The sequence below is a fragment of the Corythoichthys intestinalis genome, chromosome 2, assembly GCF_030265065.1.
Source record: "Corythoichthys intestinalis isolate RoL2023-P3 chromosome 2, ASM3026506v1, whole genome shotgun sequence".
NCBI classification, from domain to species: Eukaryota; Metazoa; Chordata; class Actinopteri; order Syngnathiformes; family Syngnathidae; genus Corythoichthys; species Corythoichthys intestinalis.
This window is the reverse complement of record NC_080396.1, coordinates 46,347,735-46,375,433: the sequence shown is the minus strand read 5'-3', so window position 1 is coordinate 46,375,433 and position 27,699 is coordinate 46,347,735. Positions and strand designations below refer to the sequence as shown.

Here is a 27,699-nt window from a genome sequence, read left to right as displayed (position 1 = left end):
AGTGGGTGCTGGATTCCATTCCTACACAACAAGACGACATCTTTTCACCAATCTGGTGTCTCACAAGTGTAATCAGTTGATTGCAGTCAGGTGCTGCTTGTTTTAGCACAAACGTCTTTGGTTAAACTGTCTGTGCTCGGTTGGTAGGAACAAAAACCAGGACCCATAGCAGCCCTTGAGGACAGGTTTGGACACCCATGCTCTAATTGGTTACCTGGCTAGGTTGTAGCCCAAAGTCAAGAGGGTGGACTACAAAGGACCCCTACGTTAATGGCAATGGAAGTTCAGTTCAGTTTTATTTATTCGGGGATGGAGAAGATCACTGTGCCAAACACTCCAAATTACAAGCAGATAAGAGGCTCTTCAGAGGTTGACGAGCTGCTCCTTTGGCAAGCACTTTCAAACTGCGCTGGCCTTGGCTTCTCTGCCAGCCTGCTGCCGCTCTGGAGGGGATTGAATGTGGATGGCCCCATTATTTCTCCACGAATCAGCCTAAGGAGGCTTTCAGCCCGCTTCAATGAACTCCCTGACCCACTTACTCAATGCCTCTCTGCCTTTCCATCACATGCTGACTTTTATATCCCAGCAATGAATTCATGGCATTCCATTGATATACCACAGTTCCACCATGGCAGTCATGTAAATCTTCCTCCACTATAAGCAAAAAAGGGGTTAGAAATGCGTGATACATTGGTAATTAGTAGCAGGGAAGTCATCCACGTAAAATAAGATGAGCAAGCCTCCCTTGTATGCCAAATAGTGAGCCCACATTGGGTCCAGCGGTGTCAGCTGTCAGGGTCATCAAGGCCTTCTCTGCAGGACTGAAGCACTGACCTACATTTGCGGACTACATTAAAAAATTAGTTCAACAAAGTCTGATCGCTTTATTCCTAGCAGTTTATTGTCTTCATTTTGAAGTGTTTCTCTTTGATTTACTGTTTCAAAACAGTGCGTTGCATCTATTGACCAATGAATCAGAGTTCCACCTCTTTGCGTTACACTGTCAATTTATCTGCCTGGGCCTCCAAAATCAGTAGCGCTGACCAATGTACCTATACTATATTTGCAATGGGAGTGGGATTGTTTCTTTTAAAAAATCAGATATCAAATATGCTTTCAGCTGATTAACAATAACACATTGAATACTGTTGTTATAGTGCTAATGTTTGTGTCATTTCAAAACAAAAAAAAGTGCAATTTATTGAGCCTTGAGAATTTTAAGATGACTTATCTAATGTACAAGGTGTTAAATGGACTCGCCCACCTCCCATGTCGGACTTCAAAAAAAATTTTTAAAAATTAAAATAAATAAATAAATAAATAAATAAATAAATAAACTCCTTAGTCCCCTCCACTAGAGGACTGTGAGTTCCCACTCAGAAAACAGCCTTTGATCAAAATCCTCTGTCTCTGAAGGCGAGTAAGTACGGGGATGGCGTGGCTCGGTGGTGGAGTAGTTGTCCCCCAACCCAGAGGCTGTGGGTTCGATTCTCCACCCTGATGAACTCGCCTAAGTATCCTTGAGCAAGATACTGAACCCTGCATTGCTCCTGGTGCTGTGTCACCAGTAGGTAGATGGCAATGTAGTGTAAAGCGCTTTGAGTACCTTGAGAGGTAGAAAAGCGCTATACAAGTATAACACCATTTAGTAAGATATGGAACAGTTTACCACTTGCCATCAGGGAGTGTCCTACAGTACAAACCTTCAAAACTTACCTCAAGCAATGACTGAAAGTAAACCAGCTCTGTTACCACTAACTTTTAAGTTCTTAGTAACCTACTGCACTACTACTACTACTGTACTGTGCCGTTTTATTCTAACCTCCTGTTTTTTTTTTTTGGGTGTCTTTTTGTGTCTTTCTGTTACGTTACCTGCCTAGGAACTGCGGATGTAAATTAAGATTTTTGCTATAATCCGCCATATTCATGTATTTTAAATGTTTCTAAATAGATGTTCATTAATGAGCACTGTCCCTATCAAATCAATAAATAAATTGATGTTTGACATGGTTTTGTCTGGGCAATACATAAATACAGATTGAGAATCGCTCCTCATATATTTCACAGTTTGCGCAGTTGTGTTGCATTTAATTATGTATTTATTGATGATTTCTAGAACCGTGAAGAGACCCAGCATCACCCACCACTCTTGGTCACAAAAATGCAGAAAATAGTTGCTCGATAAATTTGTTTCTTATTTTAGACGAGGCAAGGCAAATTTATTTGGATAGCACAGTTCAACACAAAACTGCCTGGCAACCAATTCAGGCTGTACCCAACGTATTGCCTATAGATAGCTGGAATAAGCTCCAACATCCCTGTGACCTTAGTGAGGATATGCTGCATGGATAATGAATGAATTCAACACATGTAATTCAAAGTGTAATACATCACATTTGTATCAGTGAGATGCAATTAAGGAATAGAAACAGAATAAAAGGGTAAAAAAGCAAGTCATACAATTATTTGAACAGTAGGTGCACTTATGAATACACTGAAGTAAACAAAGCGTTTTTAGCACTGATATAAAGAAACTGTTCGACCACATCTCAGATCTTCAGGTAATTTGTTACAGGGGATAGGAACACATTAATTGAATGTCGCTTCACCCTTTGTGGATCTTGTTCTTGCAACACAGAACAAACCGGTCACAAATGACCAAAAGTCAGTTGCACACGAAACACCATGGGCGCTCAAGTGCCATCCGCGCCTTGTATTTCGCCATTCGCGCCTCATGTGCGGGATTTTTACCATTATCGGCTCACAGGAGCCTTCGGCACACTGCACAAATAGCTCAGCACCGATGGTGGCCCGTGTGTGCTGGGCTTAAGGGTCTAGATCGTATTTTTCAGGGTCAAGCAAATTAAGCATGTAAATTGGTCCAAGGCCGTTACTTGTTTTGCAGACCAGCAGTGAGATGTTATTGTCTATCCTTTGACTCACAGGAGGCCAGTGTAATGATTTAATGACGAGTGTCATATAGCCTGGTTTCCTTTTACGCTATTTGTAAGGACTCTGGCAGCAGCATTCTGGTTTAGTTGTAGCATCCTTATTGGTTTTTTGTTGACACCTGTAAATACAACATAGCACTAATTCAATCTGTTTATCTTCACAATAAGGCCACGCATTGAAGATTCAGCAGAATGACAATAACAGTAATGAATGGCAGTTGGTTGTAAATAGAGATAAAAGCACTGACACAGTCACTGATATTTTGTATTATTTTGCCTACATGTTTACGTATTATTATTGTACAAAACCACAATCAATTTTTCCAAACTGAAATTCAAACAAGTCTCAATTTTAAGAAGTATTTTCTAGTTTTTCCTGTCCTGTACAATTTTATTCAACATATATGTATGTATTAATATAATTGTCTCTCTTGTGTAGTTGCAAATAAAAAAATGAAAGTTGTAAACGCTTCATGGAAATTATTGGGAATGTGTGGGATCACTGACACTGCCAAGGAATTTGGGGTCTTGCTGTTGTTTAGCTATGCAAATTCATCACTGTAAAAAAAAAAAAGGAGTGGGGGAAAGGTTGAAACCTTTTGTAATTTTCCTAAAGACTGTTTTTGTTTGTTTGTTTGTTTTTGCCTACCAACTGGGATAACAAGCAATTGCCAGCATTTAGCTATTGGTAAGTTCGTCATAGTATATAAATCAAAAGACATAGGCACTGCTATATGTGTGTCTCAGCTCTCCAGTTCCATGGCAGTGCACAAGTCCACGTGCACAGCTAACATGCAATTCCCTCCCACTGTTCCCTTGTTGTTTTTAAGCACACATGCATCAGAGTGGAAGAGTGCAGGCTGCTTATCAGACAGCGCGCAGTCTGTACACAGGTTTGACAAAAATGTCAATATGGTTGTAAAATCAGGATGTGACATCAATGTAGGAACCAAAACCTGTGTGCAAATACAGGGTCTTAAATAGTAAATAAAATACCAATTTAATAACAGTATTTCATGTTTACTGGGTTATTTTTTCTAATATTTACATTTATTTATGTCATGGTTTGAGTTTGATTCCATGTGCTTACCCATTGGTGGCACCTGTTGTGGCCTGCTCCTTGTGTGTTGACCAATCCGCTGCCTCTTGTGTCACCCACCTGTGCTTCGTCTCGTTACCCCATGCCTGTATTTAAGATTCCCATGTGCTGTCTGTTCTGTTTGTGTCATTGTCGATATCAATGTCCAAGCCCTCATGTTCTGATTCTCACCCACACGTAAGTTTTAATAGCTTGTTTATCCCCCTTGACCTTTGTTTGTGCTTTGTTGTTCATTTAAACATTTTTGAGTTCTCCGCCACCCTGCCTCACCTCCCCGTTATTTCCCTGCGTTTTGGTCCACCTTGTCTGCCTGCCCGCAATACCTAACAGTTTGAAGATTAAAGAGGGGAACGAGCAACATTTTCTGCATTTGAAATAGGGGTAAATACTTTTTCCTGGCACTGTATTTGCATAGGACAACCCTTAGCGTGCATTAACGCTCTGCTTCAGCAATAATGGGCATTTTTGAGATACAGGAAAGTAAACATTGGATATGCAGGACTGGAAGTACACAATTAGCCTATATGATTTGAAGACATCGCTAAAAAATCAATAAAGAAAAAAAAAAGGGGGGGGTGCACAGAAACTATAAAAGCCTGTCGTGACACTCCCTTAGAAAGAGACTTGGCTTCTCCTGTGTAAGCCTTTTCACACCACCAATACCCAGAACCTTACTACAATATCGTGATATTCTCCATAATACAACAATTATCAGACCATGTGATCAATACTGCGACGACATCGAACTAATAGGTTTAGATATTGTTAAATATCTAAAAATAAATCATGCTTTTATAAGCAAATTTACTTTTTCACTTGAAGTCTATCGGTACTATTTCAATCTTTTTCTCTTTAAAGGAAACGGGTATTCTGAAAGTCTTGTACCTTTGTTGTTCATATTTGCTCTTTTACAAGTTGAAAACATTCCTCACAAGGCTTTAAATCATGACATTGAACAGTGCACAAGGTATCACAGCTTCAGGCAATACATGTAAGTGAAGGTTGACGAACGACCAATATGCAAAACACCACTCAGAACAAAATCTCTCACGTGTCAGTGTTCTATAATTGACCCTGATTTGGCAGGGGCTTCAAACTTTAATAATGTCCCAAATCTGTAAATGAATTACACTTGACTCAAATAATGACAAGCAACTTGTTAAATAACCTTGATGTCGTTTCAAAAACATTTTCCATCTATGGAGAAGCATAAGTACAGGGGAAAATGTGTCTTCTAACTTTTTGACTTTTGTTCCCTGGTTATTAAAATGAACTAAACCCAAAGTTCTTTTTGCTACACAATGATTTTCATGACCGTATCAGTCATGTGAGTCACCCTGATTTGAATCTATAATCCATCAAGATTTTGACCCTAGTTCTTGTTTACCTGTTGGGCTGAATGTGGATTTATGTACGCCTTAATCTGTTACCGTGGCAATGTAGAAATGTAGACAAACAAATTTAGATGCATGAAAAATTTTCAATAGTTAAGAGTTCCGTCAGAAATCCTGCCTTTGCAAAGATGATCATGCTCAGTAAAGTCAAAGAGTGTGTCATTGTTCAAATAAAATGTATATATAAAATACATTATTGGGGTGGTAGCTGTGTGAAATTTGAGAAATGATGTGTCCTCGTGACCTCCTCTGTTGCTGACAATGTAGATGTCAACTTTAGTGGAAAACCAATTTTATCTACACCACCACAACACCTTTGATTTAAAGATCTAGCTCAGCAAATTAAATGTTTATTAATAGATGTTATGTTACGTGTTTTAAGATCAGGATTTAAATCCTGTGCAAAAAATTAAAACTAGGTAATACTTGGTTGTTGCTGAACTGTTTTCACCATTTAGTTTTTCAGTTTTTTTATTTTTATTTTTTGGTGAATGGAATATTTACTAAACCAATAGTAGATGCAAACTGTAAATCTTATTCTTATAATTCCCCATTTAGCAAATATGCAAAATATTGTGTCCCCATAATCTGTCGTCAGAAGAGTGAAAGAGTGAGTCCTAATCCTATTAACAAAAGATAATTCCTGCCTATAGAAATCTTACTTAGCAGTATGTGTACACCAACAAACCAAGGTCAAATGGGGGGCATGTTTGCGTGTGTGTTATAACATGCCAGTTCCAAGGCTCAAGCTAAACCAGACCACGGACACACACGCACTCGGAGGGGCTTAATAGCGAGCACAGGAGCACTAAGATGTTGACCCAAAAACATCAGGAAACTGGGCCGTCTGTAAGAGAAGTGACAAAGAAAAAGCTATAAACCAAGATATCATGCTGAGAATAAAGATTGACCTTTCATATGTATCATGCTTACACAACCAGTCCACACACCTGCCTGTGTGCTTGTTGTTTTGCAGGCTGGGTTCAAAGTTCTGTTTACTTAATTACCTTACTTAGTTACAAATAAAAAAATGCAAGTTAATTTGAAAAGTCTTATTTCATAAAAATATGTTAATGAGCCTAAAAACCAAGATGACTTGTTTGACTTTGCATGCATACTTCCAAAACAAAGTTCACTGATATAATTGAATTTGCCCAAAAATTCTACTCGGGTAAGAGTACTTTTACTTTAGAACAGGGGTGTCCAAACTTTTTGCAAAGGGGGCCAGATTTGGTGTGGTGAAAATGTGGGGAGCCGACCTTGGCTGACGTCCCTTACGTAGAACAATATATTTAAGTAAATTTTAGCAAGCCATTCTGTGTGTCACATTATTTTTTTGAATTAATGATTTTAACAATCTCGAAACTAGCCTTTGTTGCGTTCTCTTTCGACTCTCAGGCTCTAGCAAAATACCGCTGCTGTGAAATTAAACTAGCTTCAAGTTGCTTCAATTTCTCTCTGCGTATCTTCCCTGCGAATCTTGTCAAACATGTAAAAGCGTGTCTTGTTTGGTAATATCGCCTCACATAGAACTCTTTAAAAACAGTGACTGTCTCTTTGCAAATGAGGCAAACACAGTTGTTGCGTATTTTAGTGAAGAAATAGTCCAATTTCCACTTATCCTTGAGGCGTTGGACATCGCAGTCAACTTTTTGTTGTTGTTGTTGATTGTCCCCATTTTAGAAAATTGCAAATAAAGCGTAACATGGAGTAATGTTGTTTAGAGTGCTGCTGCCTTTTAGTGGGTAAATGAGGAGCAGCATTTAGTATGTAAGCTACTTCATATGCTGGTAGCAGTACTGCTGACCAATTTATTAAGTCTGTGTGCGGGCCAGACGTTATTGATTTTATGACAGATGCTGGGGGCCGGATGAAATTTGACCACGGGCCGCATTTGGCCCCCGGGCCGGACTTTGGACATGTCTGCTTTAGAATAATATATGCAGTGTTGTACATGACGGCGTTCAATGAAACACGTTCATATTTTGGGGGAACTTGAATTGAACGCATTGTATGTCTGTCTCATGAATGTTACTGTCAACTAAAGATGTTCGATTAGTGGATTTTGAACCAAAACTGAGTTTTCCGGTTAAAACAATGTTAAAACCGTTCATGTTCGATTTTTTTGAAAACCGCACAATTTTGGTTTATCTAAGCCAGGGGTCTCAATCCTTTTTTTGCACCACGGACTGGTGTGATTTGGGTCTTTTTTTCACGGACCGGTGTTCTGTCAAATTTTGCTCCCTTCCAAAATTTTGCTACCAAAGCTTTTGTGGCGGTGAAAAAAGCCCTCTTTTATATTCAGTTGGACTCTCAATGTTATCCAATGGTGCTAAAAAAAAACTGTTTACATCATAAACATACATGTGCAACACGAAGATGGATTAAATTAATGCTTAACGACACTGCAAAGTCGTTAAGGGAGAGAGCTGCGTGCAGTTGTTGTGTACAGCATGGCAACAAGTTAATATTCCTTTCTTTAAAGAAAGCTTGGAGTGTGTACTTTGGAATCGCTGCATTCGCGGTCATTTTTAACGTTACGCGCATCCCAAATTTGCCAGTGCACCGGCAATGCGCGGCAGAAAAATACAGCAAATATAAAATAACATTTGTTTTACCCCCGTCGTTTTAAGTGCAGGGAAAATACAACTCACCCGCTGAATCAGTGGGAGGCCCGAGCTTGTTTCGTTGAGACGAGATGGTACTGAGATGGGAGAGTGAGAGAAACCCGCTTCACAAAGATACGATAATGGAAATTGTAGCACAGTTTTCAGTGCTCTCCTAGCGATGCCAGGATATCCTGAAATGACTTTAATTCAGAACCTCGGTAGAGTTGTTGTCTCAAATGTACGTTTAAGGTCGCCGTGATTTGCGATCTCTACAAGCTGATATTCCTGTTGCACAGACATGCTCGAATCACTCGGTTTATTAACATACGGGTCAGGAATCCACTCCTTTGCAGTTCGTGGGTCTTTGGTGATTGGGAAGTAGCATAGATTTTGTTTTCTTCGAGGTTGTAGGCTCATCTTCTGGCTCGTCAGGTGCCCTTCTCCCCGTAAAAAATCTGTCCAAAGATGTCCGTTTATTCAGTCATTCTAGTGTGGGGGCTAATTATTTCCAGGAACAAATGTGATGCCCCCGCACTACGTCACACATCATTATAGAGGACAAGCACACAGATATACAAAAAAAGATGTACTGCTAGCAGTCCAATCAATGGATTGCTATGACGGCATTCTATCCTGTAGTATTATATCTAGAGTAGACAGGATTGTTGGTGTGTTAAGGGACACACGGCAAAGTTAATTTGGCCAGAATGGAGTCGTTAATAAATTATTTTTTTCTGTGCGGCCCGGTAGCAAATGCACCATGGACCGGTATCGGTCCGCGGCCCGGCGGTTGGGGACCCCTGATCTAAGCCACCGACGTTTCCACTGCATTTCCGCTTCTTCCCACGAGAGTGCGCAGTCTAAACAAGAACAACAACCGTGGCTACCAGCGATTCAGCTACTTTTGCCTAGCCAACTTTGGACACAAAGTGCATAACCCCATGACTAAGTGTAATATCTCATGATATAGTTAAAGTATTGTTGTATATGTAGAAGGATTGCAGTGGATGGTCAAATAAAACATATACACTGTAGCCTTGAAACGTTCAACACTTCATTTACTTCGTCGGCACACCTTAATGTACAACACAACGACAAGACAGTAGTATTTCGCCACGTTTGGCTGAGTGTATATTGCAATATACCACGAGTATGAACGTATATGTGTGTGTGTGTGTGTGTGTGTGTGTGTGTTTGTGTCTGTCTGTCTGTCTCGCTGAGTGTGTGTTTGACCCTCTGTCTTGTTTTGCTGTCAAGATTGCTGCTACTAGATTAACTAAAAGCATGCCATGTTGTTTTTGTTTTAATACAATAACATATGTTGGCAAAATGCATAGGTCTACATTTGAAAATGGAATCTATATGCACATTGTTCATTGGCTCATTAATGTGTTTGACCTGATGTCTTTTGTAAAGATACAGTGCTCATAAACCTAAGGGATAATTTGGCTTGTAACCTTCACTGGACTGCATATTTGTGTTTGTTTAGACAAGGTGATTGCCACCTTGCATATTGTTATTATTGAGTGTTGTGTGAGTTTTGCACTAATCATTAATTTATATAAGTAAGACCAGAGAGAAATGTGACAGCACATCACCCTGAGCCTGGCTGCCTACCTATTTCACTTGACTAACTGGCTGGCTAGCTGGTAGTCTGGCTTGCTGACAGACTATTTGGTTTACAGACTGACTACCTTTTCTCATGTTTGATTTTGTTTCATATGGTATACCATTTTTCTTCCTTCATGATCGCTTTAATTAAGAACAGAGCTGGAATCAGTTGTATAAATAAAATGCTTTTAATACCAAGGGATCGTTCATTGTGTATTAACAGTGTTAAATTCGCGGGCAATTTCAGTTCTAAGAAAGAAAAATAACTGAGAGAAAATAAATGTTTTCTTTTTAAGCAAAATCAAACAGCCCTACTGTGAACGCGCTCATTCTAGTGGTTGTGAGCGCCGTTCATAACCTCGTTCGTGAGTTCAAAATTAGAACCTTTCTGACAAAACTGCAGATAAATCCATAGGCTAAAAACACACTATAAAAAAACCAACGTTAATAGCGGAAAGCTATCCAACCTGCCAACCCAAGCTGCCTGTCACAGCTGCGTTGTTTTAGCAAATACTGCAGCATGGACCAGGGCCATTCCTGACCATTCTGGTACCTTAGGCAACATATTTGCCGGTGCCCCCCCCCCCCCCTCCCCCACAAAAATAGCTATTTTCACCACAAATATTTCAACACTCACACTGTACTTCTTTTTCCACTGGCAGTTTGTCTATTGGAAGGTACTGAACATGCACTTGGTGCTGATGTGGATAAGATGGCTGTAGAAGATGGCCCAGGATGTACAGAGGTGGAAGGAAAATATTACAGAAAAGCATCTACAAATAGAAGAAAGTGGAATGTTACATTATATTAGTCCCAATAGCTGTTGATTGTGAAACCAGCATGACATAACCATAATAGCGCCAAACTTTGGCAGCCTGCTGTACCCGGCTCAATCAGGTGGTCGGATCCGGCCACTAACTTTTGAAGGGCGAGGATGAAAAATAAATTCATGAAGCACTGCAGGTACACAGGACCATCCAATAATAAGAAATTGAATAATATATGATAATAAAAAAAATTAAATTGAATATTCGGAACCGCCATTTTAATCAATTAATGACACATTTAATAACAAATGTTTGCATTTAAATCCATGGTCCCCCATTCCACAGAACTATGAAATTACTAATTGCATATTTAATGGGCCCTAATATTGTATTTATTTAATTAACCTTGGCACTTTTAGGTAACACAAATTTATTTGAATAGCACAATTTAACACAAAGTAAAAGTGCTTCAAATCACATGAAAATCAGCAAGACACAAATTTAGTCCACCATACACTTTTTCCAACTTGCTCTAAAATGGAAAAGAAAGTAAATTTAACTGACACTAATCCACACCCAGCTGAATACTGAAAATATTTCTAAAACAGGCCTGGCTAATGATACAGTATAATTTAGCTTTAGCAGTATGTCATCTAAACTCTATGTAAATAACCGCTAGCTTGCAATTGCGCTAAATACACGTGCTTATGAAATCAAAAAAATTTTTTTCATCACAACAAACCTGTCTTTTTCATGTTTATGCTCCTTTTTATTCTAAAATACGACTCGGAGGGCTTTTGTCTTTCCATGACGTCGCTCAATTGCGGAGGATTGCATGAAAATATTATAACTTTCAGGTAGCTCTCTGGTCTGCGGGGCGGTGAGTGAGATTAAAGACTGTGGCGAAATTCCCGCATCACAGGAACCAGTGAAACGGGAAGAAGGCGCATTAGAAAAATTATTTCATTATAATTTAAACACTTTTATATAAGTATTGTTGTTCATTTGTTTTATTGTCTTGTATAATATTTTAAATACTGCTATCATAAAATATTATTTTAAGATATTTTTTCTTGACGTCCTTTTGGACGCTGCAACTCCCCTTGCATTTGCCGAACTCGCCCTATGGACCGTACGGGTATGGCACGGACACAGGAGACGACAGCTATTGTAACCCGGTGCTTTTATGGCAGCGAATAAGCATTCTTTTACATTCAGTTGGACTGTCAATATTATTAAAAGGTGCTAAATAAAGAAGTTACATCATAAACATACATGTGAACATGAATACGGCGTAAATAAATGGTTAACTGCACAGGGAAGATGTTAACGCTGAGGGTGCGGTGTGCAGTTGAGCTGAGCACAGCCACATGGTAGGAGGTGTGTGAGAAGAACTTTCCTTCGTGTGCGTCCATGACAACACATACAGTAAGTAAATATTCCTTTCTTTACAGAAAGTTTTTGGTGTTGCTTTGGAATCACTGCATTCCCGGTTGTTTATAACATTACGCATATGCGCAGAACCGCAAAGTTGCAATTTCTAATGGGGTGAAAAATCTGACAGCGCACCGGCCCAGTACTAACATTTAAGTGAGTTTTACAAACATGTCAGTACAGACGTGAATTCAAAATTGAGTATGAAAATGAATCTGATTTTCAGTATTAAATTGGATAAAATAATTGCTGTCCATGTGGTTCTTTATTGACTCAGTCAATAATAGCTTGCAGCAATTATTGGGGAGAACAAAGAACTACAAAAGTTCATTTTTTGGAACTTTTGGAAACTTTTGTTCAAAATTTTGATTTATGAACTTTGAACTAAACGGTTCATTTAAAAATTTGTGAACTAATTTGAATTAGATCATGTAGAAAATTACCTTTCCCAACACTATGTATGAATACAATAAATCAATCCGACGTAACGGCATTTAGCGGGGAAAAATACTCAAGGACTCGAACAACTGGTGGTAGCTTGGCATTTTTTAAATTTTGCAATCAGAGCATCAATATTACATATAAAGAAACAGATATAGATACAGAGGGAAAAAAATCAACAGTTTACAAGCGAATTTTCATACAACTGTAAGGAATTTAGAGATTTCAACATCTACAGTCCATAATTTCATCAAAAAATTCAGAGAATTTTGAGAGATCTCTCCACGTACGCGGCATGACTGAAGACCAACAACAAGGCCTTTGATTGGAGAAACAACATAGTGCTTATATTGAATTGGTGAAACAGAGTTATGTGACACAAGTAAATGGGCTTACATTTGCGTAGCACCTTTCTACATTCACGGTATTCAAAGCTTTGAGACTATTTATTTACTCATTCAATTCAATGTGGGGTTCAGTATCTTGCTCAAGGACACTTCAACATGGTCACCAGGCCGAAGGAATCAAACCTCGTCTCAACCTTTGGTTTGGGAGACGACTACTCTGCCACTGATCCATGTCACTCCCAAGTCTAGCCAATGAACCACAAAAAATCAATAAAACAAACATAATACAGATAATTACTAGATAAAGGAGGTTTAAATACAGTATGTAGCTGGAGCACAGTTCAAAGTCCCATTCAGAGCACTTCTAGATTGTCAAAATAACATTGCCCCCACTTGGCATATCTTGTAATTCATTTGATGTTATATAATGACTTGACTTTTTCCTCTGAGAGGAGCAATGCATCTTAAAGCGGCGAGTGATAAGGTTGCATAAGACGCAATGCTGTTTTGTTTTTTTGTTTTTTTAAGGAAATGGCTTATATGTTCTTAGTTTCTGATGGGACACCGATAGCTGCATTACTTGACTAAAGGTCATGTGTTGTTCTGAGCAGAAAAAAAAGTTCTGGGTCTCAGACTGTTTTAATTAAAAACATTGCCCACTGTTATCATGCAGCATATGAATACTGCTATGAGAAGTATCAGGAGGAAAACAACTGGAGGCATACAATGCATCACCTGAGGAACACCAAGTCAAAGGGTTCTAATGGTTGAGAACTTTACAGCGTTTACATTTACAAGTTATGAATGGCGTGCAAACAGCTGGCTTGCACCACAATGGAAGAATGAGAGAGCAAAAGAAGTCAAATTTACTTATCTGCATTCTTATTGGTTTTCATTTGATGGTTTTATGTTTATAGTGTGGAGGTAGTTTTCATACAAATCCTGACAGAAGTCATGACTTCACTGATGCTGATGAGTCACCGCCTGTTTATCAGCAAGCCACTAAAAATGAATCCTGATCGTGTCTAGCTGCTTGTGTATGGTGTTTTACGTTATGTATTACCATTAAGATAGGGTTTGGCGGTTGTTTTAAATATACAACACCTCATTTTATTCTTTCAACATTCAGTATGAGTTAATTGTCGTCTGTAAGTGGCTTAAACAGCTTGGAAAAATGTATTTAAAGAATTGTTGACTACCTCAAGGTACCACTGTACTATGAACCTCCCAACAGTCGCACCCTCTTAATCGTTTATTTAAGTACTAATCCCATCCCTTGATATGTGAATGTTTATATCAGGGTTTCCAACCATTATTGGGCTAAGGCACATATTTCACATTGGAAAAAAAGCTCACAGCACACCATTTAACAAAACTGTCACAATACTTGGACACAGGCTAATTTGGTACCTTTCTTCATATAGCAAAAGAGCATTTAATCTTTTTGCCTACCATTTTGTCATTGAAATGGGTAGGCAAACAGAGATACAGTATATTATGTTCTAAAAGATTTTCTTTGTTCCAATTTAGTGACATTGGATACTATACTGTGGCACACCTGATGATCTTTTATGGCACACTGGTGGTGAATTACTGGCCTTCATTTTCTTCCACTGCTCTCCTGTTTATAAAATAAAACTCCTAAACACATAAGGTACACTGAGTGGGAACACACTGTACTCAAAAACACACTCAAAACTGCAGTTGTGTTCATGTGTGACCTATTTCTGCTTTTGCGTGCAATTTTCCATTGGCCGGTGGCGCCGAGAAAACTTCATTCATTAGTTTCATTGTCACAGACAGCGGGACGAAAATACCAAAACAATAATAAACAATGAAAACAATTATTTTGATAGCTGTTAAACCTTAATACAGCCAAGGCACACAGTTTCCATGGGAATAACATCATGAAGTAAATATTAAAAAAAAGAAAAAAAAAGTAGTGAGGGGCAATATTAATTAGCATTTAGAAAAAACGTGATTTGGTGATTTTTGTCTACATGATGTGTGCAACAACCAGGATCACTGTCAGCCCTCCCAGTCAAAACGGATTGGACATTTATCAGTATCAAGTGCGTTCAATGGGTTAAAAAAAAAAAAAAAAAAAAACTAAACAAGACCTGTGTAGCGATGTTTTGTGATTTCCATTAAAAAAAAAAAAAAAAAAAAAAGGTACAGACTATGTGTTTTCACAGCGTTGTCTCAAACCACTGCCATGATGAAAGATCATGCTGCTAAAATGCATTGTAAAAACTTACACGCTCCTCATCCCCCCTCCTGCTCCACTCCTTGGCAGTGACGTCATATGTTTACTATCTTGTGGCTGGTTGCAGTTCGACAGGATTTACGTAACTAATGCCCAGTGCGCGCTACAGGCCAGCATGACAAGAGGAGGCACTTGGCTTGCTTTGAGTTTCCTCGGCACCGTGGCAGCCCCCACACAACGACATGCAGCAGAATGGACGACTGCAAGTGCTTCACCTCCTCGCTGTACCGAGGTATTTGCAAGTGAAAGCACAGTACATACACGTCAGAGCGTCAAATGACATTCCCACGCACACGCGCGCGCGCACAAATATTTCCCAGCATCCACCGAGGCAGCAGCAGCGAAATAAACAACCCTTGCAACTCAGGGCTTCCCACGTTCTCGAGTACGGGCATTGGTCGCCCCCTGTTGACGGATTGATATGTTGCACATACTACATAATTTTGCTTGTATTCTACACTAGTATTTGTGAAATTGTCAGTTTTAGTGGCTACAACTTTATAACAAATTGAAAAATAAAATATTTTTTGCAATAGTTTAGTTACACTCTAAAAAATAACCCAAATGATATAGGTTGTAAATTTATTTTATGCATTTGAATATGTCCTAAAATAAATTAAGTTTCCACTGAGTTGTATTTCGATGGTCACCAGGAATAACACAGGTGGTTCTCGTCATCGTTTTATACCGTAATAGATTTTTTTTAAAAGATTCTTTTTAAGTATGTATGTATGTGTGTGTGTGTGTGTGTGTGTGTGTGTGTGTGTGTGTGTGTGTGTGTGTATATATATATATATATATATATATATATATATATATATATATATATATATATATATATATATATATATATATATATATATATATATATATATATATATATATATATATATATATATACCGTCCGAATTAATGAGACCAAAAACTTGCTCTTCTTCAACAATGCTTTATTTCTCTTCTTTCTCTTGTTAACGTGGGTCTTAACTTTCGTTAGGTGGCCAAAATATGCCTGATCAGAAAAACAACAAATTGCAACTCACCACCAGGGGGATCCAAAACACGCAACATGCAAACCTGGCATTTATATATATGTTTTTTGTTTGTTTGTTTGTTTTTCGTGTTTTCTTTCCTTTTTTAATTTTTTTATTACTATTTTATTTGATAAAAACAGTTGCTCCAATATCGCATTAGTTGCCCTTTTGTTTCCTGGGGAACGTATTTACCGAGGCACGAGAGAGGGCAGCCAGGAAGTACGCAAGACGGCTTGTTCCCTTCGCCGAAGGTAAATTAAGTTAAATGGATGTTAAATGATTAAGCAGCAAGTAGTTACGCACCAATTCAATATGTGTACTGTTACTTGAGCTTTCTTTTTTAGCAAGTTTAAGAGAGATGTTAAATAAAAATACGTATACTGTGGTAGAGTGACCGGACGTCAAATTACTAATAATTAATCATATCGATGCTGGAGAGCAAAAATTCTTTGGCCTAGCTAACTTGAGAAAATATATACATTAACATTAGGAGTGGGAACCTGTTGATACCTCCCGATACGATACGGCTTGCGATACAAAGCTCACGATAATGATGATCTGACGATTAGGGCTGTCCCAAACGACTAATTTTCTCCCGATTAGTCAGCCGACTATTTTTACGATTAGTCGACTAATCTAATAATTTTAAAAAAAAAAAAAATTTTTTTGTTTTTGTTTACTAATTTAGCAATGAAATTTTTGTTGACCCTTACCAATTCACAAAACACATATCGGAACACTTAAATTATTTATTAAAGTACAAATATGTAAATAACAATAATAAATCACAAATAAACAATGAGTTCAAATGCTGATAGAATTAACTAGTGTAGCATCCCGATTGAAAAGGTGGTCTCTTAAACTGATGGTTTACAACTTTTATTCCATCCTTGATGTAATCACACCGTAACAGCTACGGTGCACACAAATAAAACAACACAATTAGAAATTAACAAAAACTTTTCACCTTTTTCCTTTTAAACCTTATTTATATATCAATGAATTGCCTTTACCTTAATTTATTACCTTATCATTGACAATCTCTCCCTTGAGTGCAATCACTGTATATACTGTATCTATTTATGACCTTTTAACCTTATATAATTTTCTATACCATAAAATAAACCATAACATGAAATAAACCTTTTAGTTAGCATTAAGGACAATACTAATAGCACTTATAGGCCCATTGTCAATGAAACATTATTATTCAGTAAGACGACAGCACCCTCTGGTGTACAAAAAATGAAGAAAAAAAAAATTACAAACTGGGTGACGGCATTTGAGGTGTTTATTCACGGCCGACGTGCAGCCAAGCTTGGCATTGAAGAGACAGGACAGAAGAGTGTACCCTCCGTTGTTTCTTTGAAATAAGTCAATGTTTTGGAGAGACTGTTGCGCTTTTTTTTTTGGCTTTGTGCCGCTTTCTCCGCTTGCATACAGAGCATCCGACATTCTGAACTTTCCACGCATATATTTTTTAACCCTTCATTAACTGTCGACGGGATGTTGTGCTCGTCGACGGATTTACGTCATCGATGACGTCGACTATGTCGACTAGTCGGGACAGCTCTACTGACGATACGGCGATACAACAATTATCAAAACATTGGTCAGGAAATCATTCTAGGATATTCTAAAAAACAACTAATAAACAGAAAAACAAGCTTCTGCTGTGTATTGGAATGAGTTTATAACTAGTAGTAGTTTCTATGGGTTAGGGTTAGTCTATGGCAGTCAGTGGCAGCCAATGCCGGGCAATTAGGTAATTTTGGGCCATTTGAGGTCATTTACCTGTTGATTTTAAGTTACTTCTTTTTGATTTTGGGGTATTTTATGGGTCACGTCCTGTTCATTTTCTGTTTGAGATCAGGAAGTGACCTGGGAATCACCCAAATGAATAGGCAGTGACTCAACAGGAAATGACCTGGAAATGCCCTAAAATGAACAGCAAGTGACCTATAAATGCCATGAAAATCTGCCAGAATGACTGTAAATGCTCTGGTTTCTAAATGGATTGGGTGTCGCGCACCGTCAAGGCAGCCTTAGAGTTAACTAAGACACTATTATGGTGGAAGATTTTGGTAGCAATTTGTTGGTTCCTTTTTTTTTTTTTTTTTTTTAAAGACATTGACACCTTTTTAAAATGATATCTCGATTCTTGCAGGAGCATATCGATAACCTTTTGGGATACAAAGTATTACGATACTGTATATCACCATTTCGATATTTTGTCACACCCCTAATTAAAATTATATATGGCGGAAAACAGACAAGACTGAAAAAGCAGTTTCTGCTCTTGCACTCCTCTTTAAAAGAAACTGCTGTATTTTAAGCCAAAAGAACAGTTGTGTTTGATAGAACAATATTGCCATATGCTGCCATAGCAGATTCATGTCGCATTAAGCCTCCCAACTATTTTTAATTTGTCCGTTTTACCCTGGAAAACCGTCTATACAGACGTCGCGCAACCGCTTTTGTTTCAACCCAGCCATAAAACGAAGGTAATTAATCATATTTATCATTCAAAATGTCTGTCATTTTTCAGCTTAGAATAATTAATTGACTTATAATATTTAGTTTAAAAAATTTTTTTTAAGTCACAATGAAAAAAATGGCGTCTAAAAAAGTCACGAATATCGACCTCATAACTATCGCTTAATTGTAGTTTTTTTTGTTACTGTCGCATTTCCCCCGATATGTTAGATGATAAATAATCGATCCAAACAAAGAAAAATTGAAAAATAACGTTTAAAAGGGTAAATATATGAAAAAGAAAATCTCGACCACTCCTTCTTGTCTGCCATTTCTGCTTCGCGACCCTTGTTATAGCACCATGTTTGACCCATAAAATCCCCCTAAAAACCGTCTGTGGCCATTCACAGCTGTTACATTGAGTTTTTTGGATCGAAACAAGGTAAGTATGCGATAATATCTCGTAAAAATTGTGGAGTCTTTAATTCTGACTCACGTGCTCTCGCTTCCAGTTAGGGTTTTGCTGTTTAAAAAACATTTTTTTAATGCCTTACTGTTCAAAATGTTTCTTCCCCCATAAAATTGAGATTTTAACCTTTCCAATGATGTATCACACATGCATATCGGACAATTTTGAAATTTGGCCAAATTGGGGGTCTCAGAGCAGAACTACAAGTTACCTGAGTGTTTTCCGCCATATATATTGTTTTTCGTTGTGGCAGGCAAGATCACAACATAAAACTTTAGTTTCCCCAAAACTTGTTTTTATTATAGATCAGGGGTGGGCAAACCGGTCCTCGAGGGCTGCAGCGGGTCCTGGTCTTTGATTTAGCACAGACAGTTTAACCATTGAGGTTTCAGTGGAAACAAGAAGCACCTGACTATAATCAACTGATTCCACTTGTAAGAAACCAGATTGGTGAAAGGTTGTTCTCATGATGAGTATGAACAAAAACCCGCACCCGCTGCGGCCCTTTGTGGAATAGTTTGCCCACTGCTGTTATAGATACACATCACCTATATCAGTGGTTCCCAAACCGGTCCTCATGGACCCCTGTGGGTCCTGGTTTTTGTTCCTACCGATCGAGCACAGACCGTTTAATCAATGAGGTTTCTGCTAAAACAAGCAGCACCTGACTACAATCAACTGATTACACTAGTAAAACACGAGATTGGTACACATGTCGTCCTGTTTTGTTGGAAAGAAATCCAGCACCCATAGCGGCCCGATGTGGAATAGTTTGGGAACCCCTGACCTATATGTACAATTTTTTTTGTTACAGGGTAGTGCGAATAGTGATACCTCAAGATACAAAATTAATTTATTCCGGAGTGGCTTTCGTATTATTGTTTTTTCGTATTATGAACCGCGTTTTACATGTAAATCGCCTAATTAGTTTCAAGCACGACTAAACCACCACTTTGAAGTTTATAATTAAGGTTTAACCAGATTGAAATAAGAGCCAAAAAGATTTGATAATAGGGAATGGGACGTACTACGTCATTGTTTGGATACGCCGCCATGTTGGCAACATGACTTACTTCCTTTCTGGCAGACTGAAGGAATTTAGTCCTCCCAGCCCAAAGCGCACGGGGAGGCCGGCAACAGAACGGAAATGTGCTCAGTCGCTGACGCCCTCGCAGAGCCAGGCGGGAGGAAGCTAAACTCCGCGCGTTCCTGTGTTAACCCTTTGCACACTGACTCCATGTTTCAAAAGCTTGAAGAACACTCGCCGAAAACAGGTTGACAATTTATTCGTCGACAATGGTAAAAAACAAGGCAAAAACAGACGACGGAGGGACAATTCTGGATCCAAAACAAGGCTACATGTTTCCGAGCAGAAAAAATCTGTCTTATCTCAGTGTTCAGTCTTTTTGAAGTCTTTGCTGACGCGGGTCTTGTCGAAGGCGTTTCTGGGCGTGCTTTTGGTCCACCCCCGCTGTGGCCGGTTTTGGGCGGCTTAGGTTCGTGCGCGGATTGGGACGCCCTCTATCAACTTTGCTGTCCAGGCTGGTTGTACTTGTTTTAGGACAAAGCGCTTTGTCCTTGGAGTTTGCTGGGAGAGCAGATTACCCGAGTATGTGCGTCACTCTTGTGATAAGACGGCATTGTGTATCTCTATTTCTTCTCATTAAACTATGGTGTGCTATTTATTTTATATTAGTAGTGTAGTCCTACCGTAAATATGAAAATGATACTATTTCCTGATTAATTATATTACGTGTGTTAGAGTAATGCAAACAGTTAGACGGTGCCTACGAAAACCTGTACCATATGTATGTGTTAGAATATATATGTGTTAGACTAATGCAAACAGTTATATGGTGTGTGCGGTGACGATATCGTTTCCCCTTCATTTTCCTTGTGGATTGTTACCAGTCTTGCCGTTTACTTTTCCGTGAGATTGTTTTTTTTTTTTTTTTTTCAGGAGTTATGTTAAATAAAGTCGTGATGGGATTTACAGGTAGGGTTGCCACCTTTCAGAAATAAGAAATATGGGACGCCCCCCTCGCGCCCAAAGCTGTACAGGCAGAGAAAAAAAGTGACATCCCCAAAACTCCTCAAATGCATAGAAATGTATCTATTCATTTATATTCCGTATTAGTTTAGTACAGAACGCAGCATTTAATTCCCAATTTCGGATCGTTCCTTATTTTAAGGGACAGGTGGCAACCCTATTTACAAGGAAACTCTGTCAGTAGAGGCTCAAAGCCAGTACTTTTCAAAACTTACTTTAATCCAGTGCTTCTCAATTATTTTCTGTTACGCCCCCCGAAGGAAGACGTAAATGTTTCGCGCCCCCCCAAACTCTGCCGCAACTGTAAATACTATCATTTGTCTATTACTATTATAAGTACGCCTCTGCCTCACATTGTATCCTTTTTTTTCTATTAGAGAAAATAAGAGATCAACTTATAAAGTATAACTTTATTAACATTGTTTTGTTTGTAACAGAAAAGACTTAACACGCATCAATTTGCCTGAATTTAAAAAAAAAAAAAAAGTCACATCTAAACTGTAAAAATACACTCCAGGTACATTTTTGACCATTTGATACTGAAAAATAAAATAAGTAAATACTAACAAATTCAAATTGATTAGAAATATTAACTCATGAGGACAATATGCCAAAAAATTTGACCGAAAAAACAAAACTGAATAGAAGGAGGGGAAAAAAAGTGTCTTTGGACAGAAGGACAGTTTTTATTTTCGCTGCTTCCCAGTATCACCTCCAGTTTGCAATGATGTGGGGTTACATTGCACGGTGCATGCTAAAAGTGCTCACTGGTTTACTGATATAACATTGACAAAGCGCGACGATTGTTGGCAATATTCGGCACGTTTTCGCTGAAAAACAACCAAGCAGCTTATCAATGAGATTGGGGTCTATTGTCTTTAAGTGGCGTCTTAATTGATTTGGATTCCAGCTGTCCGCTATAATCATTTTTAGACACAGTAAACAGTGGTCTTTCCTCGTCTACCACTCTATTAAATATCAAAGCCAAAAGGCAAACGGCCCAAAAAAAGCGCATTCTCGGCGGCCGAGGGAGAACCGTAGGTGAGGGCGGTCGTCATGACGATCCCAAGCCGAAAATGACACTCTTCGGGCGGACATGTGAGAACCGGAGAAGACCGCGCTCGCTGCGTGAGTATGGCCGTAAAACGGCTTTCGAAAACGGCACACAGCTCTCCAGCTCTTTATGAGTCTCTTCCGTGTGCTCTTGCTTACTTCAAAAATACTGCGCGCACTTTGAAAATGAGAGCGCCACTGCCACCCACTGAGTGGATGTGCAAGTACACTTTATTCTAGTACGGGAAAAAAAAAAGCATGTTCCCCGAGGTCACACGCGGCACCCCTGGCATCGCTCTGCGCCCCGGGCGCGCCCCACTATTTGAGAAGTACTGCTTTAATCAATGACGTAGACCCATACTTGTTGCCAAAGAAGGCATGGAGCAACAATTTGGACGACTTGGACGGCTGTTTGTAGTAATTTTGAAATTTCCTGCCGGCGAGTAACAAGTTTCCGGTTCAGAGGTAAACCACGTGGACGATGACGTAACACATGAGGCTGCTCCTTTCTACGCATGCGTAGTTTGCTCAAATACTGGCTTACCTTGCAGAAGTGGGGGGGCCTTAAACGTAGTGCGACAAGTATACAAATAGTTATCAAGATACCCCGGAAAAAATGATCTGTCCTAAGGTAGTCTTAGTCTACTTCCGGGTTGTCCTTTTGCCTGAGTGCTGTGGCTTTTTGCAGTTGTATTGTGAGCCATTTGCATTCATGTAGCCTGCAATTGGGGTTCGTGTTGTGGCAATTGGGTTTTGTACTTTGGCATTTCGGGATCGTGTTGTGGCAGTTTGCAGTCGTGTTTTTTTTTCTTAGCGTTCGTACTGTTGCAATTTGCATTCGTGCTATTATCTTTTTGCAAAGCATTTGAACTTTGCAGTTCGCTCGACACTTCTCGGCCACCTTAATAATGCATATTTGTGAACCCTAAATGGTTGAGTATGCACATTACACAAATTTATGTGTAAGCAAATAAGGAAGTTAAACAAAAACATGAAACCTGAGGATGCATTTAGCCAAATGCATCAGAACGCATTGGGCATCTTTTCATGTGTAGATGGACGATGACCTATGGCATACAGCTAAGCAACCAAGGAGTATTTTTAAATACTCGTATTCCCAAATAAGTAGAATGTTATGCTCAAGTGACATTCCAGCTTGCGCTGTGCAAAAATATATCAGAAAACTGCACCTCCGTCATCTAAAAGAATTCTGGCTGCTGAGTTGCCAGCCGATAGTTCAGCTTGGCAGTGAGCACTCCCCATTCCAGACTATGGAGGTGGTGGCGGTGGGAAAGTTGGCATACATGATCCGCCACCACTGTTACGCAATGGCCCTGTCAATCACCTGAACTGAATCCAGTTGCATACACATTTTAACCTGGCAAAATATCTGGTGATTTTAATAGGTGTGTTTTAGAATTTCGGCTGTATTTTACTGAAAACCTTTGCACCAAATAAACAATGATTGTTAGTTTGTCCCGTTACTTTTGGTCCCTGAAACATAAGAGCGATAATTTCTTCTCTTTTATCTGATTTGGATGTAAATACCCTCAAATTAAAGCTGAGGGAGTGGATTTAAAATACATCTTGTTCATGTAATTTCAAATGCATTTTGATGGTATTTAGAGCAAAAAGAGTGGAGTATTTTAGACTTTAAATGCAACTTATTGTTACCATTTTCGATGCCATATTAGCAAAGCAACAGAGCTAACTCAATATACTACACAAAATAAGAATAAAAAAATAGAATGTATGATAGATGTTTTAGAATGCATAGCAGTATCGAGTGGTATATCTTTTGTACAGTTATCTTTTTTCCTCCATGTCAGATCTGGGGCTCTGGGATATATAAAGCATGGAAAACAAAATTTGTTCGCTTGACGAACAATTTCAGTTCTGATGGCACGACACACATTTTTTAAGACTCAAGGCTGCTGAACATCTTTAGTTGTACAATAAATTTTGAGACACGGTTATACAGTATTTCCCAGTATGTAGACTTGTTTTTAAAGGTTGTCATTTATTTCAGATAAAATGGAGGGGACTCCTAAAACTGATTCGGCTGATCACCCATCTGTTGTTGCTGCTCAAGTTCCCTTCCTCCAACTGTGTAATACTTTAGAAAAAATTCAGAAATCGAAACTCCGTCCAGAAAAGTCCAAGACCCTTAGGGATTTTATTGAAGCATGGAGAGCGTTTCATCGTGCCCTGCATAAAGATGACCCCAAAACAACAGACTCCTTCTACCCAGCAATGCGTCTCATTGTTCCTTCATTCGAACGAGCGCGAATGGCCTATGGCATAAAAGAAAGCATGCTTGCTAAACTTTACATTGATGTTTTATGCCTCCCAAAAAATGGACCAGAAGCAAAGAAACTTTTGAACTACCGCACGCCAACAACGTCTCAAGGAGAGTCTGGAGACTTTGCCGGCATGGCATACTTTGTGCTTCAGAAACGCTGCAACAGTCAGGGAAAGCTCACCATTAAAGAAGTCAATGACTTTCTTGATTCAGTTGCTATCAACAATGCCAGCAAGAAGAAAGACCTTGTCAAAACGAGTCTGCTGCACCTCATCACACAGAGCTCTGCTCTTGAGCAAAAATGGCTCATTAGAATGATTCTAAAAGACATGAAGCTTGGCATCAGCAAGGAAACTGTCCTTCAAGTCTTTCACCCGGATGCTGCTGAACTCTACAATGTGACTACAGACCTGGGCAAAGTGTGCCAACAGCTCCATAGCCCCTCTGTGTCTATGAGTGAAGTTTCCATTGGACTTTTCTCTGCCTTCAAGCCCATGTTGGCTGCAGTATGTAACATCCGCAATGTGGAGAAGCAGATGGGAAACAGCCCTTTTTACATTCAGACCAAACTAGATGGGGAACGTATACAATTGCATAAAGATGGCGACGTGTACAAGTACTTTAGTCGAAATGCCTTTGACTACACACAGCAATTTGGTGGATCCCCATTGGAGGGTTCACTAACACCACACATCCATAACGTATTTCAAAACCATATTGTCAATTGCATTCTCGATGGGGAGATGATGGCTTTCAACCCAACCACAAAAACATTCATGCAAAAAGGGAGCAAATTTGACATCAAGAGACTAATGGAAGATTCAGAGTTGCAGACTTGCTTCTGTGTCTTTGATGTGTTACTAGTCAATTCCCAGAAGCTTGGCAGGGAAACGCTGAAGAAGCGGTATGAGATCCTGCAGACAGTTTTTACTCCGGTTGATGGCAGGATTCACTTGGTGCCGAAAAGAGAGGCTCAAACCATGCAGGACGTGGTGAATTCCCTCAATGATGCCATTGACAATCGTGAAGAGGGCATCATGGTGAAAGATCCTCTATCCATCTACAAACCAGACAAGCGAGGGGAAGGCTGGCTTAAAATAAAACCAGAATATGTGGACGGGTTGATGGATGAGCTCGATGTTCTGATTGTTGGCGGATACTGGGGTAAAGGGAAGCGGGGTGGCATGATGTCCCATTTTCTATGTGCTGTTGCAGAAGCTCCAAAGCCTGGTGAGAAACCCTCAGTCTTCCATACGCTCTGCCGCATTGGTTCCGGTTACACCATGAAGGAGCTGTATGACCTTGGCTTGAAGCTCGCCAAGCACTGGAAAGTTTACCGGAAAAACGACCCACCATCCAACATCCTTTGCACAGTCGAGAAGCCTGAGGTCTACATCGAGCCCTGCAACTCCGTCATCCTTCAGGTGAAGGCAGCTGAGATAGTAGGTAGCGACATGTATAAGACCAACTGCACCCTGCGCTTCCCAAGAATTGAAAAGATCCGTGATGACAAGGAGTGGCACCAGTGCATTACCCTAGCAGAGCTGGAGCACTTCCGCAGCAAGGCGTCAGGGAAACTTGCATCACGCCATGTTCGCATTGACACCACCAATGAGCCACAAAGAAAAAAGCAAAAGCTGCCTGCCAAAACCAAGAAGATGGTCATTGACCACTTCAAGCCACAGGATCTTTCTGGGGTTGCCAGAGAGACAGACATGTTTGATGATGTGGAGTTTTGCATCCTGAATGGAACGGAGGATCACACAAAGGCTGAGTTGGAGAAAGGCGTGGCCAAGTAAGTTAAACAAATGTGTACAACCCTGGAGACCAATTAATAAATTTCTATGTTGTATTTATTTCAGGTGTGGCGGTATTGTTGTTCAGAATCCAGGGCGAGATACTTACTGCGTCATAGCAGGATTGGAGAACATGCGAGTGAAGAACCTGATTTTGTCCAACCAGCACGATGTGGTGTGGGCATCCTGGCTGCTGGAGTGTCTGGAGCAGAAACAGGTGGTTCCATGGCAACCACGCCACATGATCCACATGTGCCCCTCAACTAAGGAACACTTCGCTAAGGAGTATGACAGCTACGGTGATAGCTACTTCATGGACACTGATGAACAGCAGCTCCGGGAGGTGTTTGAGCGCATGGGAAATGTGGACAGCTCAGTAGCCATCAACGTCTGCCAAGTTGAAGAGCGATACGGCCTGGAAGACCTTCCATCCAGCATGTTCAGACCTTTTACAGTTTATATGGATGACTATGTGGACATCGATGACCCGAAAACTGCCATTACCGCAAGTTGTTTGGATATCAGGGCGCTGGAGTTTCGTTACCATGGAGGTGCAGTCGTGCAGAAGTTGGAGGAAGGTGTGTCACACGTTGTTATTCAGGAAGAAACGAGACTTTCAGATTTGAGGAGATTGAGGCGCAGTTTTCAAAAGAAGTTCAAAATCGTCAGAGACACATGGGTGACTGATTCGATCGAAGCAGGGCGTCTAATGAATGATGACAACTATTTAGTTTGAAAAGCCTTCCCGCAATACACTGGTTTTAAATTGTTTTACTGGAAATGCATTGTCAATACAAGTCAGATCAGACTGAGTGAATTAGTACATTAAGTTTGTCATTTTCACAATACTTTCCTGCCTACGATTTTAGCCATTGCCTTAGAGAAAGATCGAATAATACAAAAATACAAATATCATGGAGAGTAAAGTTTTAAGAGTGAAAAATACCATATTATTCTAGCATTTGACCTGTGAAACTACTATAATGGCACATTTTGAGTGGATCTAAAGGTTTTACTGCTTTTTCTGATAAGTGCCAAGGTTTTAAAATTGTATTTTTTTTGTGTGTGTGTTAGGCTACAGTTTGATTTGAGCAGATTTGGAAAAAAATGTCAAATGAAGTCAAGCAATATTTTATTGCACTGAGCTTTCAGGGTTCTGTAATGTCTGACTGTGCTTACATTGCAACCTGCATAGCATGTTTAGGACCATGTCTTTCTTTTTTCCTCTCTTCTTTTTTTCCCACTGTAATTATAAATATTTCTCCATAATTATATCATTCTCATGTATTTATAATACAATTGAGAGAGGAACTGGATTTTGTGTTAAATTGATTGTTTTCCAATGCACAGCAGGGCTGTATTTATGATTGAATGTTAACAAAATAAAAATGGCAAATAATTTAGTTTTTCCTTTTTCTTACTTCTTCATCATGCGCTCATCCCTCAGATATAGACCTCAATGCCCCAAGAGAGGTGTTAAAACTGGCTAAACCCTCGCAGCTAAGATATCTTGATGATATCTGTCTGCCAATACAGCACCATTGCGTCTTGGGACTAACTGACATATTGTATAACCTTATTTTACGAGCCTCCGGGATATTACC

General features: G+C 39.4%; 1 protein-coding gene and 1 long non-coding RNA gene across 3 annotated transcripts; one reads left to right on the top strand and one right to left on the bottom strand.

Annotated features, from left to right (window-relative positions):
* Window positions 1–303: 303 nt before the first annotated feature.
* LOC130910289 (uncharacterized) lies at window positions 304–15,226 on the bottom strand. The gene is made up of 3 exons (XR_009061849.1): window positions 14,912–15,226; window positions 540–847; window positions 304–443 (listed from the first exon to the last, which is right to left on the bottom strand). It is a non-coding gene; the product is annotated as an uncharacterized LOC130910289 (long non-coding RNA).
* lig4 (ligase IV, DNA, ATP-dependent) lies at window positions 14,999–27,498 on the top strand. Of its 2 annotated transcripts, none has more exons than XM_057827426.1 (3): window positions 14,999–15,151; window positions 24,027–26,094; window positions 26,162–27,498. In XM_057827426.1, exons 1-3 carry the CDS (start codon window positions 15,112–15,114, stop codon window positions 26,829–26,831), a joined length of 2,778 nt encoding a protein of 925 aa, XP_057683409.1. In that variant the 5' UTR covers window positions 14,999–15,111; the 3' UTR covers window positions 26,832–27,498. The 2 variants fall into 2 exon arrangements, with proteins under 2 accessions (XP_057683409.1, XP_057683418.1); XM_057827435.1 differs by lacking the exon at window positions 14,999–15,151 and adding an exon at window positions 16,072–16,201.
* The last annotated feature ends 201 nt before the right edge of the window (window positions 27,499–27,699 follow it).

What these genes read in the sequence shown, in the direction of transcription:
- lig4 (XM_057827426.1), top strand. Translation starts at nt 15,112, where the DNA reads ATGGACGACTGCAAGTGCTTCACCTCCTCGCTGTACCGAG. An exon ending in CACCTCCTCGCTGTACCGAG is followed by an intron (nt 15,152 to 24,026) that starts GTATTTGCAAGT and finishes CATTTATTTCAG; the next exon opens with ATAAAATGGAGGGGACTCCT. An exon ending in TTGGAGAAAGGCGTGGCCAA is followed by an intron (nt 26,095 to 26,161) that starts GTAAGTTAAACA and finishes TATTTATTTCAG; the next exon opens with GTGTGGCGGTATTGTTGTTC.